The sequence below is a fragment of the Cydia pomonella genome, chromosome 12, assembly GCF_033807575.1.
Source record: "Cydia pomonella isolate Wapato2018A chromosome 12, ilCydPomo1, whole genome shotgun sequence".
In the NCBI taxonomy this organism is placed as follows: Eukaryota; Metazoa; Arthropoda; class Insecta; order Lepidoptera; family Tortricidae; genus Cydia; species Cydia pomonella.
The window spans coordinates 11,634,768-11,651,667 of NC_084714.1; the positions used below are offsets into that span (position 1 = coordinate 11,634,768).

The window sequence follows — 16,900 nt, forward strand, 5'->3', positions numbered from 1 at the left end:
AAAATAAGATTTTCGATTTTTCGCCCCCAAAAACCTCCATATAGTAAATTTCATCGAAATCGTTAGAGCCGTTGCCGAGATCCCCGAAATATATATATAAAATTTATATATTTATATTATAAATATACAATTGCTCGTTTAAAGGTATAAGATTCCTTAGAATAGGATGTTATAAAGTGTTGAGAAATGCTGTCTTGTCTACTGGTCAAAATGAAAACAGGGTTCCTACAGTGGAAACCGAAATTCGCAAATTGCGGGGATCTTTCTCTTAAGATAATTAGAGTGATAGAGAAAAATGCCCACAATTACGAACTTCGATTTTCGCGTTTATAGCCCAGTCTGGGAGCACTGCCCATACGCGAGTCGACGAAACAGGACACAACCTGCACACATTTGCTTCATTTGATGTGAATTTAATGTTTAAAATGATGCGCATATTCGTGACATCTTTAGTTCAAACCTCAGTTGTGCTGTCTCATGCTCAAAAATATGCATAAAAATTTGGTCCATATCCTCATACACAGAAGAGGTTAATAATAATTAGTTATATTTTACTGTTGAAAGTGAATTGTTGTCATGATCAAATATATTGTAGCAGCCAAGGTGCTCAAAAATATCTGAAAATGCACTTTAATATATTAATAGCTGCAATAGTTACTTAGTAACATGGCTGAGACAAGTCATATAACATACAGACAGCTTGTTAGATGTACAGGATAAAGCTTCTCTCAAAAAGGATTCAGATCAAAAAACACTAGCCACTACTGAACAAAATGGAATAAGAATAACATTAACCCTTAACCACTAGCATGCCTCTTTGGTAAACAATTATAAATGCTAAGAAAACATCATAACAACTATGGCAAAGTACCACCTTCACATCCATGTCAGTAGTTAAGCGAAGGCAGAGAAAGACTGTTACAAAATTCAAATTCAGAATTATGATACATCCGGATCACCAAAAAGGGTGGGATAAAGAAACTCATATTAATATAATAACTTTTTATTGTACTTCAGCTTCTGTTAACAGCATGTTAGGGATACCTTTTGTGATTGTGAATTGTCTACCTGATTCCGGGCAAGTGAGGTGACCTTCTTCCACTTCAACCTCTAGTAAAACTCGATGAGCTTTCTTTAAAAACTCTTGGTCTCCTTCTGTGTTTTCAAGTGTTTTCGGTAATCCTTCACTGTGTCCTAAACTATCAGCAGCATTCCATAACACTTGCCAATCCAATTTTGGTAATACACGCGACACGAACTCTGGATTAAAGTCAACTTCTGTGATCTTAATATCTGTAGCGCTTATAGCAAGTGGATAGCCGGTTGTAACACCTTTCAAGCACTTAGACGTTAGCATGTTGTGGGTAATAAGCTTCATTTTGTACTTTTCTGTTCTGCTTACAATAATATTTTAATTTAGAGCAATACGGTAATTATCTCATAAGTGTTTTATGTGTAACACTTAGTAAAATAAAATAATAAGACAAGTAATCTGAATTAAATTCCACCTGCTCTTAATTTGTCTCTGCCTCAAGTACCTTGCTTTGCTTGCCTCGTCTCGCCAATTTTAACTTTTGACATCTAATTGACATTGACAATAATTATTGAATTTTATATAGAGTACATTCGGAATTACCGTTATACGAACACTGTTCATCACTCACTTGGGGCTTAATATCAATTTTCGTTAATTGATCTGGTATAAATAAATACAGTTAACAAATTTTATCAATAGTGGTAATCAAATTGATAAATTTCTCTGTACGTGTATAGAATATTTTTATTAAAAATAGTGTGGATTTCACTATAGTATATGGTTTCTGAACAATTATTATAGGCGGACTTAAGGTCAAGCTACACCTTCGTCGTTAAGTAAAATAATGTATTATGAGTTTTCTATTCTAATAATAGTAATAATTAATTAATAATTATAAGCGCAATGAGAAATGTTCTTAAGAATGTAATATAGTTAACAAGCAATATTCTAAAAATTATCCTTATTTATCAGCAGCATAGAAGCCTACCAAATTTCATATTTCAATACGCTGGTGTATTTAAAGATTTATAGGTGTAATCATTAAAATCCATTACAGAGTGTGTAATATGGTCCGCCGTCCGTTAAGGACGCAGTTATAAGTGAGAGCGAAAAAGAGATATTTTCATATTTATTTCATATTTATTTATTTCATATTTATTTATTTATTGCAACCTTTTTTCTTGCACCAAGGTCGCAGTCCAGTACGCCCGTTTGTAAAGGCTTTAATGTTTCTACTCTGTGCTCTTTCTTCCTATCTGTCATATTGCTATGACAGTTTGACAGTTCAGTCAGTCTGAAAGGTAGCGACCAAAAATATCTACGTGTCGTGCAGTTTTTTTGGTAATTTTGACCCAAAATTAACAGTTTTCTTTTTATTTGTGAATAAGCAGTACTTAACCTGATATTGTCATGGCAAGTTGTGATCATTCAGCAGAACTCCAGGTAGAAATGAAAACTCCACCAGCATCTTCATCGTGTGCTACTACTGCAACTCCACAGCTTGAATCAGGAGTTACGCAAAGTGGGAACATCCAAGAGCTCTGCAAACTCACTAAAGACTTAGCCTTGCAGGAATCAACCGTTAAACCGATCCAGGGGGAAAATGTACCTGACACGTCTTCCAAGCCATTGTTTACAAACGCAAGCCAAAATAACAATGAAGTGCTGAAAATGTTAAGTCAAGTTGCTGATAAGGTAACTGAAAACACTACGCCAAAAACTACAAAGAAAAAGAATGCAAAGAAAAAGAAAGAAAGGCTGAAAAAGCTGCAAATTACACAACAGAATGTCACACCACAGCAATCGCAGACAGCGCCACCAAGTAATGCTTCAGTTCAAGAATTGTTTACAAGACAGATAGCCCCTATGTATCAAGTGAGCCCATCACACTACCTGGAGAATATAAGTTATCACCCTCATTTTCAATACATGTATCAACAACAACCTCATAATGCAGCAAGTGTTCCTAGCTCACCTCTGGCTCAGCTACCCTTGTTCAATGCTCACCACCCTGACATGAGACAGATAGATCCTAGTACTCCAAGATATTTGCAAAATGTCATGCAACACCCTTTGCTCAATAAATCATATTCAGTGGACAGTTACCAACAATATCAACAGCAGCAACTACAGAGGCAAAGCGTGGGAAATATTACTCCAAACTCCAATTCCAGACACACACCAAAGTCAGATAAACGCAGGAGTAGAACAAAAAGCAAAGAAAACAACCAGAATAGTGATAAAAGGTTTGGACTTTACATGCCTCTTAGTGAAGTAGAAATGGGCTTAAAGAGCAAACAGTTAATTGAGGGAGTTGTGAGGATCAATCCTAAACAGTTCACACACGCTTATGTATCAAGTAAGGATAGAGATGAGCAAGACATTCTTATAGAGGGGATCAAAGATAGAAACAGAGCTTTGGAAGGTGACATTGTGGTTGTAGAAATTATCACAGACAGCAGCAGTGATGAGGCTGATACAGAAAACAAGAAAAATGATGCAGTTAGTGAAATGAATGAATCTGGAGATGTACCCGTGGATGATGTCAGCAAAAATGCTGAAAAAGATGGTAATGATACTCAGACAAGTTTTGAGGATGTAAATGATGATGATGAAGATGCCAAAAATAATACTGATATGACACCCAAACCAGACAAAAAACAAAAGAGAGGAAGAGTAGTGTATCTGAAAGAAAAAGTGCATAACCGCACATGTATTGGAGTATTAAAACTAATGCCAGATAAAAACAGACAAAAGGCCTTATTTGTGCCTCGCGATCACAGGATACCACGCCTCAATATTCCCTTTACAAGTTGGCCTGATAATTTTTATAAAGAGGCTAAAAGCTATGAAAATACTTTGTTTTTAGCTAAAATAATGGACTGGTTTGATTCAAGATTTGCTAATGGGAAAATTATAAAAAATATTGGCCAATCGGGGGACATGGTGACAGAAACTACAGCTATATTGGCACAAAATGACTTGGATGTGACTCCATTCGGGCAGCAATATAGCCACTTGTACCCGAGACTTGATTATGTTATACCAGAAGATGAAATAAAGTTGAGAGAGGACTGCCGAAAACTCTGCATTTTCAGCATAGATCCATCAAATTGTCGTGATATTGATGATGCTGTGTCTTGTAGAAAACTCGACAATGGGAATTATGAGATTGGTGTACACATATCTGATGTGTCCCATTTTTTGACTGAAGGCACAGACCTGGATGAGAAAGTAGCAGAAAAAGCTACAACCATTTATTTAGTAGACAAAGCTTACCACATGCTACCAGATGAGCTGTGTATGCTCTGCTCCCTGTTTCCAGGGGTTGACAAGTTAGCTTTTTCCGTGTTTTGGGAAATAACTGATAATGCTGACGTTCTTAGTCATAGATTTGCTAAAACTGTGATTCATTCCTGTAGTCAATTGGCATATGAACATGCCCAAGCTATACTTGAAAATAATGAGGATGAATCTGATTTTCCAGAGATATACAATGGCTTCCAGTATAAAGATGTAAGAGATACAATTAAAATCTTAGGCAAAATTGGTGCTAAATTCAGGCGAGGGCGTTTTGAAAATGGTGCTCTACGTATTGATCAACCTAAGGTAGCTTTTCATTTACACCCATTTAATGGACTGCCAAAATCATTTTGGATTTATGAATCTAAAGAGAGTCATCAGCTTATTGAAGAGTTTATGTTACTTGCTAACATGACTGTTGCTGAGAGAATATACAAGGATCATCCGCAGCTTGCATTTTTAAGGTGTCATCCTCCCCCAAGTGGATACATGATGAAACAGTTAGCTAAAGCATTAAAGCCGATGGGAATTGATTTGGAAATAGAGTCAGCGGGGAGTCTGCAGCGCTCAATCTTGCCATATGTAGGTCAGGAGAATGAAGATAGAGGCAGAGCTATGGTGCTCAGCATGCTTTGTGCCAAGCCTATGGCGAGAGCAAAGTATTTTTGCGCTGATGGGGTTGATGATGATGATTTTCACCACTATGCTCTGAATGTACCTCTCTATACACATTTTACTAGCCCTATTCGGCGATATGCGGACATCATGGTGCACAGGTAACTAAATCTACTTCTAAAAATTCTAAATGTTTCCTGTCTAATACTTTTTCGATCTCAAGGTGGCATCACATGCGTAAACAAGGTGTCGCTTGGAGGTCCTTACCGCTGATCTGGTACTAAGCAGACAACATATATCTTTTACAGCACATGCATTTGTTCTATGCTTCATCATCATCATTTTTAGCCTCTTGTCAGCCACTGTTGATATTGGGGATCAGGTCTATCTTTGTTTACGCCAAGAAGTCATAATGAGAATCTTAAAATAACTAATTAGCTAAATAGCAAATTAACGTAATGAGTGTAATGCGACTAATGAGTTTCAAGGGAAGAAGCAATCACATCTTGGTGTTTACTAACTTGGTTTAATTAAATTTGTATTTTGAACTAGACCTCAGTGTTCACTTAAATTATTTCCGTTTCAGACTACTAACAGCCAGTCTCAAAAACAGTGGTTCTCCAGAATGGGAAGTGGACAAAGTACGCATGATAGCAGCACAGTGCAACAAACAGAAATACAATGCCAAAAAGGCCGGCGAGATGTCCACTGAGTTGTACACACTCAAGTATATTGAGATGCACTCACCTATGGTGACGGAAGGGGTCGTTGTGGAGGTTCGGGAGAAGTACATTGATGTCATCATTGTGGCTATGGGGCTTAACAGGAGAGTTTATTTTAATCCTGTAAGTTTAACCCCTTTTTTTATAGAACTCGGTTAAACCCTGTTAGATGTCTCTATAACAAAAATAAATATTAAATGAAGGAAAGAGACAAACGTTTCGCAACACCATGTAACAATTTATAAACTTTTATGAATTATTAACACTTTATTACTCGTATAATCAGAATGCTGAAATGGTTACAGAAAGGTATTACGGCCGAAATTAAGCCTAAATTAAATAAGACAGACAGATATGACGAAGCTATATAAGTTGACTATGGACCCTCACAAAAAAAAAACCGCCAAGTGCGAGTCGGACTCGCGCATGAAGGGTTCCGTACCATTTATGACTTATTAAAAAAAATCTACTTACTAGATCTTGTTCAACATTTTACCACTTTGGAAGTGTCTCTCGCGCAAACTATTCAGTTTAGAAAAAAATGATATTAAAAACCTCAATATCATATTTGAAGACCTATCCGTATGGGTTTGATGAAAAAAAATTTTTATTTTTATTTTGACGTATTAAAAAAAAACTACTTACTAGATCTCGTTCAAACCAATTTTCGGTGGAAGTTTGCATGACAATGTATATCATATATTTTTTTTAGATTTTTCATTCTGTTATTTTAGAAGTTACGGGGGGGGACACATTTTACCACTTTGGAAGTGTCTCTCTCGCAAACTATTCAGCTTAGAAAAAATGATATTAGAAACCTCAATATCATTTTTAAAGACCTATCCATAGATACCCCACACGTATGGGTTTGATGAAAAAAGATTTTTTGAGTTTCAGTTCGAAGTATGGGGAACCCCCAAAATTTATTGTTTTTTTTTTCTATTTTTGTGTAAACATCCTAATGCGGTTCATAGAATACATCTACTTACCAAGTTTGAACAGTATAGCTCTTATAGTTTCGGAAAAAAGTGGCGGTGACATAATCGGACAGACAGACGGACATGACGAATCTATAAGGGTTCCGTTTTTTGCCATTTGACTACGGAACCCTAAAAAGATGAATTAGGGTAAATCCGGATACCTCAGAATGTCAGTAATTCCAAAAAAATCGCCCATATATCATCGTATTAGAGTCCATCTTCCCTTCAAACACGCATAAATCCCTTATGGACAGTCATGTATGATGTATTATTATTTTTTTCACAGGATTTCCCAGGGGATTTCAAGTGCGTGAAAAACGACGCCGGCGCCAAATTATCTCGAATGGAAGTCGTTTGGCACAAAGACAAGGACGCGCCGGCGGACGCGCCTCAGATCAAACAAGTAATTGAAGTCTTCTCAATCGTCCAGATAGAAATGCACAAAGGCAACGAGATGGTCAAGGTTGAAACGAGGCTTGTGAAACCGGAAGTTAGTGTGGAAAATTGATTTACTTTAGGCAAATTTTAAAAAATGTAGGCGCGGAGGGTTATTGTCACATAGAAGATATGATTTTCACGCCTGTTTGACAGACTATAAATCCTATGTATCCTGCAGCAAGGTTGCGCGAGACTGAATTTTCTGTCTTTTTCGCACAGTCAGTAGATGAGCAGTTATAGCGCGCGACTTGAATTGTGTTGTGTGACGGACAGACCTAGTTTTATATTACTTTTGAATGGAATCTAAAACTTCATGATTAAAATAGTTTTATCTGACTTGTGAAGTACAACTTAATATAGGTATGTGATCTGGTCTGTTGTAAACTAGTAACATTTTAACCCAAAAACTTCTTAGTATAAATTGTTGTTCAAATTTACTCTGATGTTTACATGCATTGACATCAGTTTTGACTGTTATAGAATAATAATTAGGTTTGATTTTTTTTTCTCTTAAGAGAGAATGAAATTGCAATGTGATCTATATGCACAGCAAACTAAGCTAAGATTTCAACTATTTTGTATCATTATTGTATAATTTTATACTTAAGGGTTTTAATAATATAAATTTGTAGTATCTTGTAAGATACAATAATTGCCAATGTTGCATGCCAGCATTTATATTTATTATGAATGAAATTGTTTTGATTTTTTTATCAGCTTCTTTTTGTCGTGTATATGAAATAGTGTTTTATTTTATTTTACTCAAATTTATTTTACTTTTTGATTTGATTGTAGTGCGCGCCATTTGCGCGTGACTATTGGAACTAAAAATACTTTTAGCATTTTTCATATATCTTGGGCCCGGGTGCGCGTGCACGCCCGCGAGGGCCTGCGAGGGGTAACATTGTAGGTAAAATCCGTCGTACGCGCCCGCGCTAGTTGGCGTTGCTCATAGTACTCGCATTTTTCAACCCGTTCCGTGCAAGACAGAGGAGCCACTATGCGTTTCTTTCTGGCTTTTACTCCCTATAAATTTAAACAAGGTGAATTTGCTAAAGCCGGGGTTGAAATTCATACGTTTTAAGGTTATGTACTGTATGTAGATGTCAACTGTCACCGTACCCAAGCTATGTGAAAAAACTAACTGACGATGGTAGAACTTATGTCTTTGCAGTAAAGTTTACAAGCAGCTATAATGATGGTACGGAATTACCTTGCAGACGGATTTGGCCGCACTGATCTAAACAATAAATTGTTGGTGGTTGATGATGGTACTTTAGCATGACTATTGATTTGACCGAAAGAAGTGTTTGCCTTGCAAAATACGTAATTTTGAATTGAATACTGAATGGTTATTATTGTCTTACTATATACCCATCAATATGTTCAATAATATACGTTTGTCTCTAATGAAATATCTCCTATAACTTGCAGTATTTTTTGGTTTTCATTAAAATTCATTGTTTTTAATTACAAACATCAAAACAAAAGGCTATGATTAAAATTGTGTGTTTGGGAAATATTTGTACTTATTTAAAGAATGTTTGCTCCTTCGACATGAAAGCACCTATGACCGTACATATAATGAAAGTTTCCCAAGGTCCCATTTTAAATCTTAGTACCTAATGTAACGGCATCTAATTGTACACGGTGAAAACAGCAACAAGTATAGGCGCGGGCTACTTGCGCCAGCATTATATAAATTATATTTACATTATGCGTTCTCAAGGGCCCCTGTACATATTTTTTTTTAATATGCTATAGTTTGGTCCAGGACTGTCGTTTCAAAACGTAGACAGAGAATTATACTGTCTTTGTCTTACGTTAGCATTGGCACCCAAAAGACATGGATGAGTATAATTTTCCTGGTTCTTACTGACTGACAAGTTGTTTGCCAGACTATAGTATAAGTATGTTTAACGACGATGCATGTAACTTGCGCAAATGCATTGACCATGCAAACGTTTGCACCGTGTGTGCAAACATTAATATGAAATTTTTCTATTTGTCTAAAATGGTCGGTAGTCTTGCCTTTTTTAGACATTAACAGTTACTGGGTTAAGTTTAAATGCTCAAACCGTACTTTTGTAATTTCTTTCATTGATGTTGTAGACAAATCAATAAATTTTTGCGATTTTTTGGTTATTTTCTTTTAAACCCTACTTTGTACCTTGTATACCCTCATAAGTCCCAGAATTGTTAGTTTAGTTTTTTAATTTGGAATCTTGAATTATTTTTCCTCGTTTCCTCATGACCGAGGGTCGCGACCACATGAGATCGTTATTGTTGTGCACCAAGGCTCTCCATTCTGCACGATTTTCCGCCTTCCTAATAATAGGCGCCTGTGTAGATCCCTTGCAGGCCCTCTTTACAAAGTCCACCCAGCGGATTGGTGGGTGTCCACTACCCCGTCCTCCATCCACTATGCCAAAAATAATTGTAATAAACATGGGCGCCGCCAGGATTACTTTCAGGGAGGTGCATAATAAATGGAATAGAAGAATCGATGCAGTCATTTATTTTTCTTGTGTTAGTTCCGAGTTATGCTATCAAAATCATGGCAGACTAATAAATATTGGTCCAACTCTAATGCTGGTGCGAACGCGAAAAAAACATGAATTTTATTTTATATATTTTCTTTCCTGCCAGGGCCTTTGCACCCCGCTGCCGGCACCCATGGTAATAAAAGAGGCAGTCTATTCTTGGTTATGCAGAAGTAATTAAACGCATTTAATACAATCAATAAATATTTGGTATAAATCAGTAGACAAATTTCATAGTTTTGAAACGCTCCTTTGTAGGTTGTACGTTTTGTTTGTAGCTGCTGACATTGACATATGTCAAATTCCTTTGCTAGAAAAAAAATAGCGAGCTTTTGTATTTTGTGTTTGTGATAAAAATTAACGCAATGAGTATGGAAAACAAGCTAGTTGTTGATAATATATTTCACTCGGACAAATATGATAGCTTAACAGCATTAGTGAGTCAACTGCACACTCTGTTGTACAAAAATTTACAAACATCAGATACAATTGGTGTGGATCTCCCAGATGCCGATTTTATTGAAGAAGTAAGGACTGTAACCAGACAAACTGATGTACTTTTACACTTTGGGACCACACTGAGGGAGCTAAAATGTGTTATAATTGATGAATCAGCTATTAGAGACCATACAGTTTTCATACGTTATGAAGGCCCAAAGAAATTGTGTATCATTGATGCATCTATACCACATTCAGAATTGCAAGACAAAGACTATAAAAGTATTAAAGACATTGTGAAAGCTTTTGAGGAACACGTAAATGCGCTATCTGGTTATTTTTATGAATTGGAACGCATTGACCGATACTGCACTGTTATGGAACCTGCTAAGCCATCATTCAGAGATGATTTTAGGAGAATATTGCTAGGTGAAATTATTCATAATACACAAACTATATTTTCTTGTATCCTCTTAGGCAAATATTTATTGTCAATTTGTCACAGACACTGCACAATTGGGTGATTTGTTGCTGGACAACTCTTAGTGGCCAGACTGACCACCTGTTTACCGATATTATCAATTTGACAGACATGAGAAAGCAGATTAACTATTTTTGCCCTGGCCCCTTGCTTTACTGTCCTATTATGCTATAACAGCTTATCTTATACATATTTCATATTTAGATACACTGTTTTCCTGTAATACTGTAGTTTAGTGCCACTCTGTTAAGAGGCATTGGCTTTTATCTGGGCATTTCACTTAAATGTGTACCATTAACTGCAGTTTAGCAATCCTCACAAAACTGATGGTCAATGTTAAAACCCATACCAAATTTGTCAGAAAAGTGATAATTAGATGTGACTTAAACACAACTTGTGTTTTAAAGTATGAGTTAAAATGAAAATCCCCTCATTTTTTTTAGAGAATATTCATTTATGGGCTACTTGTAAAGTCTGACCAGTAATATATGATCATTGTCAAGTGGGTGCTGTTATTTTTATGCATAGGGTGACAGTTCAGTATAGTATGAAAAAATTAGTTCCAGTGAAATCAAACTCATCACACATCTGGCTTATATACTGTTGAAGGTCCTAAAAAGAACTTTAGGTGATTTATAGCAAATGCTAAATTATTGTATTTGAAGGGATACTTATATTTGGCAGATGACAGGACTTGGCTGCATGTTGAAGTGACCTCCAAGGGCTGTGCAGCAAACATTCACCTGCTGGGTCATTCGGAGCATTGGCATGACAAATTACAATCTGGTCTGCTCAACTGGGACCATGACAAGGATATTGTGGAAAATATTACAACTATGTTTGGTAAGAAATCAACTTTGTACATGTCTTTAAATTCATGACTGACACATACTTTATATTTATTTAATACTTTATACCATTTACTTGTCAATGAAAGGAAATACTATAATTTTGCAAGCCATTTCTGCCAGTAGAAAATAGAAGAAAATTAAAAAAAATGTAGGCATAAAGGGTTGTGATAAAGTAGGTTTCCCAGAATATATTTTTTACTAGCTTTTATTTAACTTGCCCTGTTAGTATGCACGGGACAAATCTTGAAAGTTAAATTTGACCCACTTCCCGGTTTCTGATGAAGCTGAAATATTATGGTACCATCAAGCTGATCTGATGATGGAGACAGGAGGTAGCCATAGGAACTCTGTGATAAAACAATGCAACCTAATTGTGTTTGGGGTTTTTAGAATTGTCTGGATGAGTATTAGTTGTCTGTTGAAAAAAAAGTACAGTCAGCGATAAAAGCTTGTACCAAACATGAAATTTTTGCCAAAAACTTATTTCTCATTTACACTGTACACAGACACAGTATACAGACATTTCATACAATGAATTTTATAGGTATATAAACTTATCATATCTTTTTTATTTCAGATATAGAAAGTTTTCCTGTTAAGGATAAATCTCCAACCACAAATAAAGGTTCAGAGAATTCACCTGAAGAAGTTGTTTGCAACATTTGTCTCTGTGCAGAATTACCTGAAGTACCCGGTGTTCCTCAGCCTTTATGTCAGAATCCACAATGTGTAGTTTATTTCCACAGGAGTTGCCTCTTCCAGGTAATTTTAAATGAAAATATAAATAGATTTAAGTGGGGGTTCCCAAACTTATTAATAGCTCTAGCTAGAACCCAGACCTACTGCGTGACTTCAAGTATGGACTTTAGAACTGGCATATTGAACTTACTGGTCTATTAGGCCTGTAAGCAAACGCCGCGACACGCCCGGCGACGACGCAGTTTGAAGTTCAGTTTTCCCTTAAGGTTAATGGTTTTCCTAAACTAATCATTCTAATATCCATTTTCAGTGGTTGGTTGCGTGTTCCGGTGGTCGTCCGCCGGTGTTTGGAGTAGCTACTGGCAGTTGTCCCACATGCTTACACCCGACAACTTGTAATGAAAATGATAAATAAATAAATAACTATATAAATACGATTGTTCTTTAGTCAAAGTACCTGTATAAAAATATCCAAAAATATATATAAAACATGTTTATATACACACGTGTTAATTGTTACCTACCCTCGTGGCAAGCAACCACACGCCACACAGCCAGGGGCCACAGTAAGTATCACAGGCGCGTTGTCGACTGTGCTCAAGAAAAAATCTTGAATACTTTAATAAATAACAAAGCATTAAGAAAGTACTTTATTACAACAATAATGTAGGTTAGTATAGTACCTATTAGGTACTATACTATCCTAGAATTCAGACCAAGCGAAGTTGGTAGCGATTTTGATATCCCAGACGGTGAACCTTGGACCTTACGACTTTGTAATAAGGTGTAGGAAGTGGTAAAGCCATTATTCAATCACTCGGGGTCATTATGTTATCTAAATAAAGTATATAGTCGTTCTTCACAAATTATCCTGATAGAAAAGTTTGAAATTCATTATTAATTACCAAGTCAGATAAGAAAGTGAACGATTAAAATAAAAAAATACCATTTCATTTACGTGCAGGGGAAATCATGTGAGTCCATAGTTGAAATCTAAAATATATTTTACATTAATATTTATCCTGTTTACCTGTTAGGCGATATTTGAAAAATGATTGGTTCGAGCTGTTGTTCGAATCTAGCCTGAGGAGGTAAATCCTTTATTTCATCAGTAGGTACTGTTCAGGGAATCAATAAAACACGATACATTACTTTTTAATTATATTAAAAATTACGTAGACATAATATTTTGTGGTTACATAGAATAATTCAGTATAAACAATGTTGAGAAATGCACCAGCTGTTAAGTTTTGTGATCGCCGATAAAACATTTTACTTAAATCAAATATAGCAATTTGCACTATTGCTTTAACCACAGAGCCTACTTCATCTCATTAAACAAAAAACATAAGCAGGTATTTTAGTATACAAAAGGTGTTTTTTCAAACAAGTTAGGTTTTACATGGCAATGCAGTTACAAATTATATTGATGAGCAGATGGGAAAAGTACGCCTACTTAGAATGTCAAAGTTAAGGTTTAGAAACACTCCATCCGTACCATACTTCCTATAAAGTGTGCCCATAGAGGACTAAACTTAAAGATTAACAGTTTCAAACAATGGTGCTGAGACTGTTGCGCTGCTGCTCTGTAATTTAGTCTTCTGTAGTAGAAGTGCCTCTATGCCTTATTATTATTAATTATACTTGTATTTCTTATGTACGCGTATTTGTCAAAAGGCAGCAACAGTCAACAGTCAGTGAACTATCGGGGGGGGGGGAGTTGATACTACCGGAGGCCTATGTAAAATAGGAGCTACAGGGTGGGCAGCTGCCTGTACCTGCCTACAATGTTGGCCGAAACGTTACTGCAATTGACCATTACCATTACAAATTGAACCGTAAACTGTAACCGCCCGTTACGGTTCAATTTGTAATGGCAATTAACGTTCGGCCAACACTGCCTGCCTACGCCCATGAATGAGAGCAATCGAATATCTAATCTCAACTGAAAACTTCGACTTTGAATCATATCTATATAATTCCTCAAAATTTACAGACTGACTTGCATTTTGCACTTCATGTGAGTGTAATTGCGATTGTCATGTAAAAACGTTAGAATCTATCATCTTACGAGTAAGTTCATGACAAGGGCACAGTGTCAATAGTGCGGTGAGTCAAGCTAGTGCTGGAGCCTGGTGCTTCTCCGCTTTGAGGTCCCGTCTCACGACAAATGTTCTGCAACAAAAATATTTGATAGATATTTAATGCCTAATGGTTCATATTCACGACCCTTGGCCTTAAGGCTGGTTGTTTAATATAGGTATCTTTTTAGGGTTCCGTAGCCAAATGGAAAAAAACGGAACCCTTATAGATTCGTCATGTCCGTCCGTCTGTCTGTCCGATTATGTCACAGCTACTTTTTTAGATATAAAACTGTAGAATAATGCTGTGGCCTTAGTGAATAAGGGTATTAAAAGGGTTGTATTTAAAAAAGGTATTTTAATTCCATTTCAGAGCTATCGGAATAACAAATAAATAAAAAAGACTACCTTCTCGCATTACTACTTAAGTCTCCATATAATTTGAAATTTGGCTGAATTGAATATTTATTATTATTTTTACAGTTTTTGTTATTAGTAAATAAAAACTAACAAATAAACTTAGGAATGATCTGATTTATAGATAGTAGGCAGAGGAAACAGGAATTGCTATTATACCATAGACGAATTTTTTAAGGATCAATCTTCAGCGAACATGCCATAAAATATTTAATTTTATACTTACTGAATTAGAATGAATTGAATTTATCTAAAAAAAAATCCTAATGGAAAATATTGACATATACGTAACTATGTTGACATGCACGACATGTAATAATTATAAACTAACTTCCTAAATTGCTCTTGTGTTTAAATTTAGTTTAAACCTAGTGTTGCATGATAATTTTATTATTGTAATCTTAAGGTTCCCTGGTAATTAGAAGATAAGATAAGATAAGATTATTGTAATCTTTATTTATTAAGTTAGGACCCCCTGGGAAACTATTCTATGCAAGTGTGCAAATAAATTACCTTGACATGTATCTGATTCTTGAGCATTGCAGCACGGAGGATTAACATAGAAGTTCTTCTCTGATATTCTTTCCCCATGGTGAGACTTCTCTCAAAAGTTGTGCTTCTCTGATCAACATCCTTGGCATACAAAATTTTGTTGTGGGAATCAATGCGTGCTTGAATTTGGCCATCCAGAATAAGCTGCATCAGCTCATCTTCGAGCGCAGTCACTGTACGGTTAAAGGCTGCTGCCATCAAGTGCATGTCAGCTGACAAGTATGGACTGAAGTACTGGATCAGAGCTCGGTTGCGTATTTGCATGTACAAAGAATTCAAATGTGGTGCTAAATACATATCTAACAACAAATTATCCCTTATCTCATCAAGTAACCTTAAGCATGAAGCATACTTGGATTCATAAAATTTAAATATTATGTCACGTAACTGCGGTTCTAGTTCTAAAAATAATTTAAAAGAACTGCTAACTATGACTTGCTTTTGAAGCTCAGAGCGATCAAATGTAGCCAGTGCACAGAGTCCTCCATAGATGGCAACATTGTTGCTACTAAGTAGTTCTGGATAGTCACAATGGTCAATGCTGGCCGCCAAAAAGTGTTTGGCGGCAGACTTGTACTTTTTCGTAGCCAGTTCTGCAAGTCCAGCAGCACATTTTAAACGAGTCAGGATGGTTTGGTTAGTATCTTTACCAGGTATTTCACTGAAGTCAGGTGTGCTCTCAGCCTTTGATACATAATTAAGAACATGAGCCCAATTCTGCAAGTATACAGACACCTTAACTACATTGAGACACATCATGATAATGTGTTTTCCACTTGTGCAGTAGTCTCTGGCTCGGGAATAGCACTTCAATGCACTTGTCAAGTCACCACAATCCAAATAATGGTCCCCTAGGTCATCATGCCCTCTCCGGATGCTTTCTTTGATAGAATTAGTTTTATAGTTTTTAAGATCAGTGTCTAATTTTTCCAGTTTTATCGCCGCCTTTTTAGTCTTTGATTCAACCCATATGGTATCTAAAACTGGGATATCCTGAGAGCCCATTTGCACTGCTATATCTGGCAGGCCTGCACTAGCTATTGCGTCTGCTAGCTTCTTGTGTAAAGACTGATAAAGACTTACATTATATGTTGTCATGACATAGGATATAGCCATTTTGAGAGCTTCTAATCTCAGTGAGGGACAATGATCTGCTACAAACATTAATCTGTACAACTTGGCAAAACCTGTGTAAGCTGAAGCGTAAGTTTCGAGGTCCAAGGTGGGATTTTCAACAACATAGCACTCTGATTCATTGTTTTCATTGTCTTCCAGCGGAACATCTACCTGCATAGGCTCTGCGGCGTTCTGTAATTGCAACATTTAGATTTACTGCTAATGATGAACGATATTAAGCAAATAAAAGGATTACTTTAGGTAAAATAAGAAATCTGCTCACCATTTCGAACATCTTATATTGAGAGTTATTTACGATAATACGCGAATTCCACTGTCAACGCAGGAAACCAACCTAAAACACAAAGTATTGCTTTGGATCTTTATCTTCACAGCTTAACGATGGATGCTAATTAAAACTATATAACCGCACTCACTATTGTAAAACAGTTATTAAAACTATTTAACAGCAACAATTAAATACGAAAATACCTTTATCATTACGTTTCTTATTTGCAGCGGCATTTTTCTTTTAATTGAACAGTGAAAAGAATCTGTAAAAACACGCATACACGTTCAGTGTCATTTAGATTCAATAGATTAGGCAATTTTTCGATTGTAATTTTAA

At 36.1% G+C, this 16,900-nt stretch overlaps 4 protein-coding genes across 6 annotated transcripts; 2 read left to right on the forward strand and 2 right to left on the reverse strand.

Annotated features, from left to right (window-relative positions):
- Positions 1–987: 987 nt before the first annotated feature.
- Positions 988–1,582, reverse strand: LOC133523576 (multifunctional methyltransferase subunit TRM112-like protein). The gene has a single exon (XM_061859241.1). It carries the CDS (start codon positions 1,376–1,378, stop codon positions 1,004–1,006), a length of 375 nt encoding a protein of 124 aa, XP_061715225.1. The 5' UTR covers positions 1,379–1,582; the 3' UTR covers positions 988–1,003.
- A 726-nt stretch (positions 1,583–2,308) lies between these two features.
- Positions 2,309–9,231, forward strand: LOC133523559 (DIS3-like exonuclease 2). Its single transcript, XM_061859214.1, has 3 exons — positions 2,309–5,115; positions 5,541–5,799; positions 6,943–9,231. The coding sequence occupies exons 1-3, from the start codon at positions 2,447–2,449 to the stop codon at positions 7,162–7,164; spliced, it is 3,150 nt and encodes a 1,049-aa protein (XP_061715198.1). The 5' UTR covers positions 2,309–2,446; the 3' UTR covers positions 7,165–9,231.
- Positions 9,232–9,919: 688 nt separating this feature from the next.
- Positions 9,920–12,607, forward strand: LOC133523569 (E3 ubiquitin-protein ligase Fancl). The gene is made up of 4 exons (XM_061859230.1): positions 9,920–10,504; positions 11,241–11,399; positions 11,985–12,169; positions 12,417–12,607. Exons 1-4 carry the CDS (start codon positions 10,003–10,005, stop codon positions 12,519–12,521), a joined length of 951 nt encoding a protein of 316 aa, XP_061715214.1. The 5' UTR covers positions 9,920–10,002; the 3' UTR covers positions 12,522–12,607.
- A 647-nt stretch (positions 12,608–13,254) lies between these two features.
- On the reverse strand, positions 13,255–16,866 carry LOC133523565 (COP9 signalosome complex subunit 1). 3 transcript variants are annotated; one of them, XM_061859220.1, is made up of 4 exons: positions 16,765–16,866; positions 16,556–16,627; positions 15,118–16,464; positions 13,255–14,281 (listed from the first exon to the last, which is right to left on the reverse strand). In XM_061859220.1, the coding sequence occupies exons 2-4, from the start codon at positions 16,565–16,567 to the stop codon at positions 14,186–14,188; spliced, it is 1,455 nt and encodes a 484-aa protein (XP_061715204.1). In that variant the 5' UTR covers positions 16,568–16,627; positions 16,765–16,866; the 3' UTR covers positions 13,255–14,185. The 3 variants fall into 3 exon arrangements, with proteins under 3 accessions (XP_061715204.1, XP_061715206.1, XP_061715205.1); XM_061859222.1 differs by having other exon boundaries at positions 16,710–16,770; XM_061859221.1 differs by lacking the exon at positions 16,765–16,866 and having other exon boundaries at positions 16,556–16,703.
- Between the last annotated feature and the right edge of the window lie 34 nt (positions 16,867–16,900).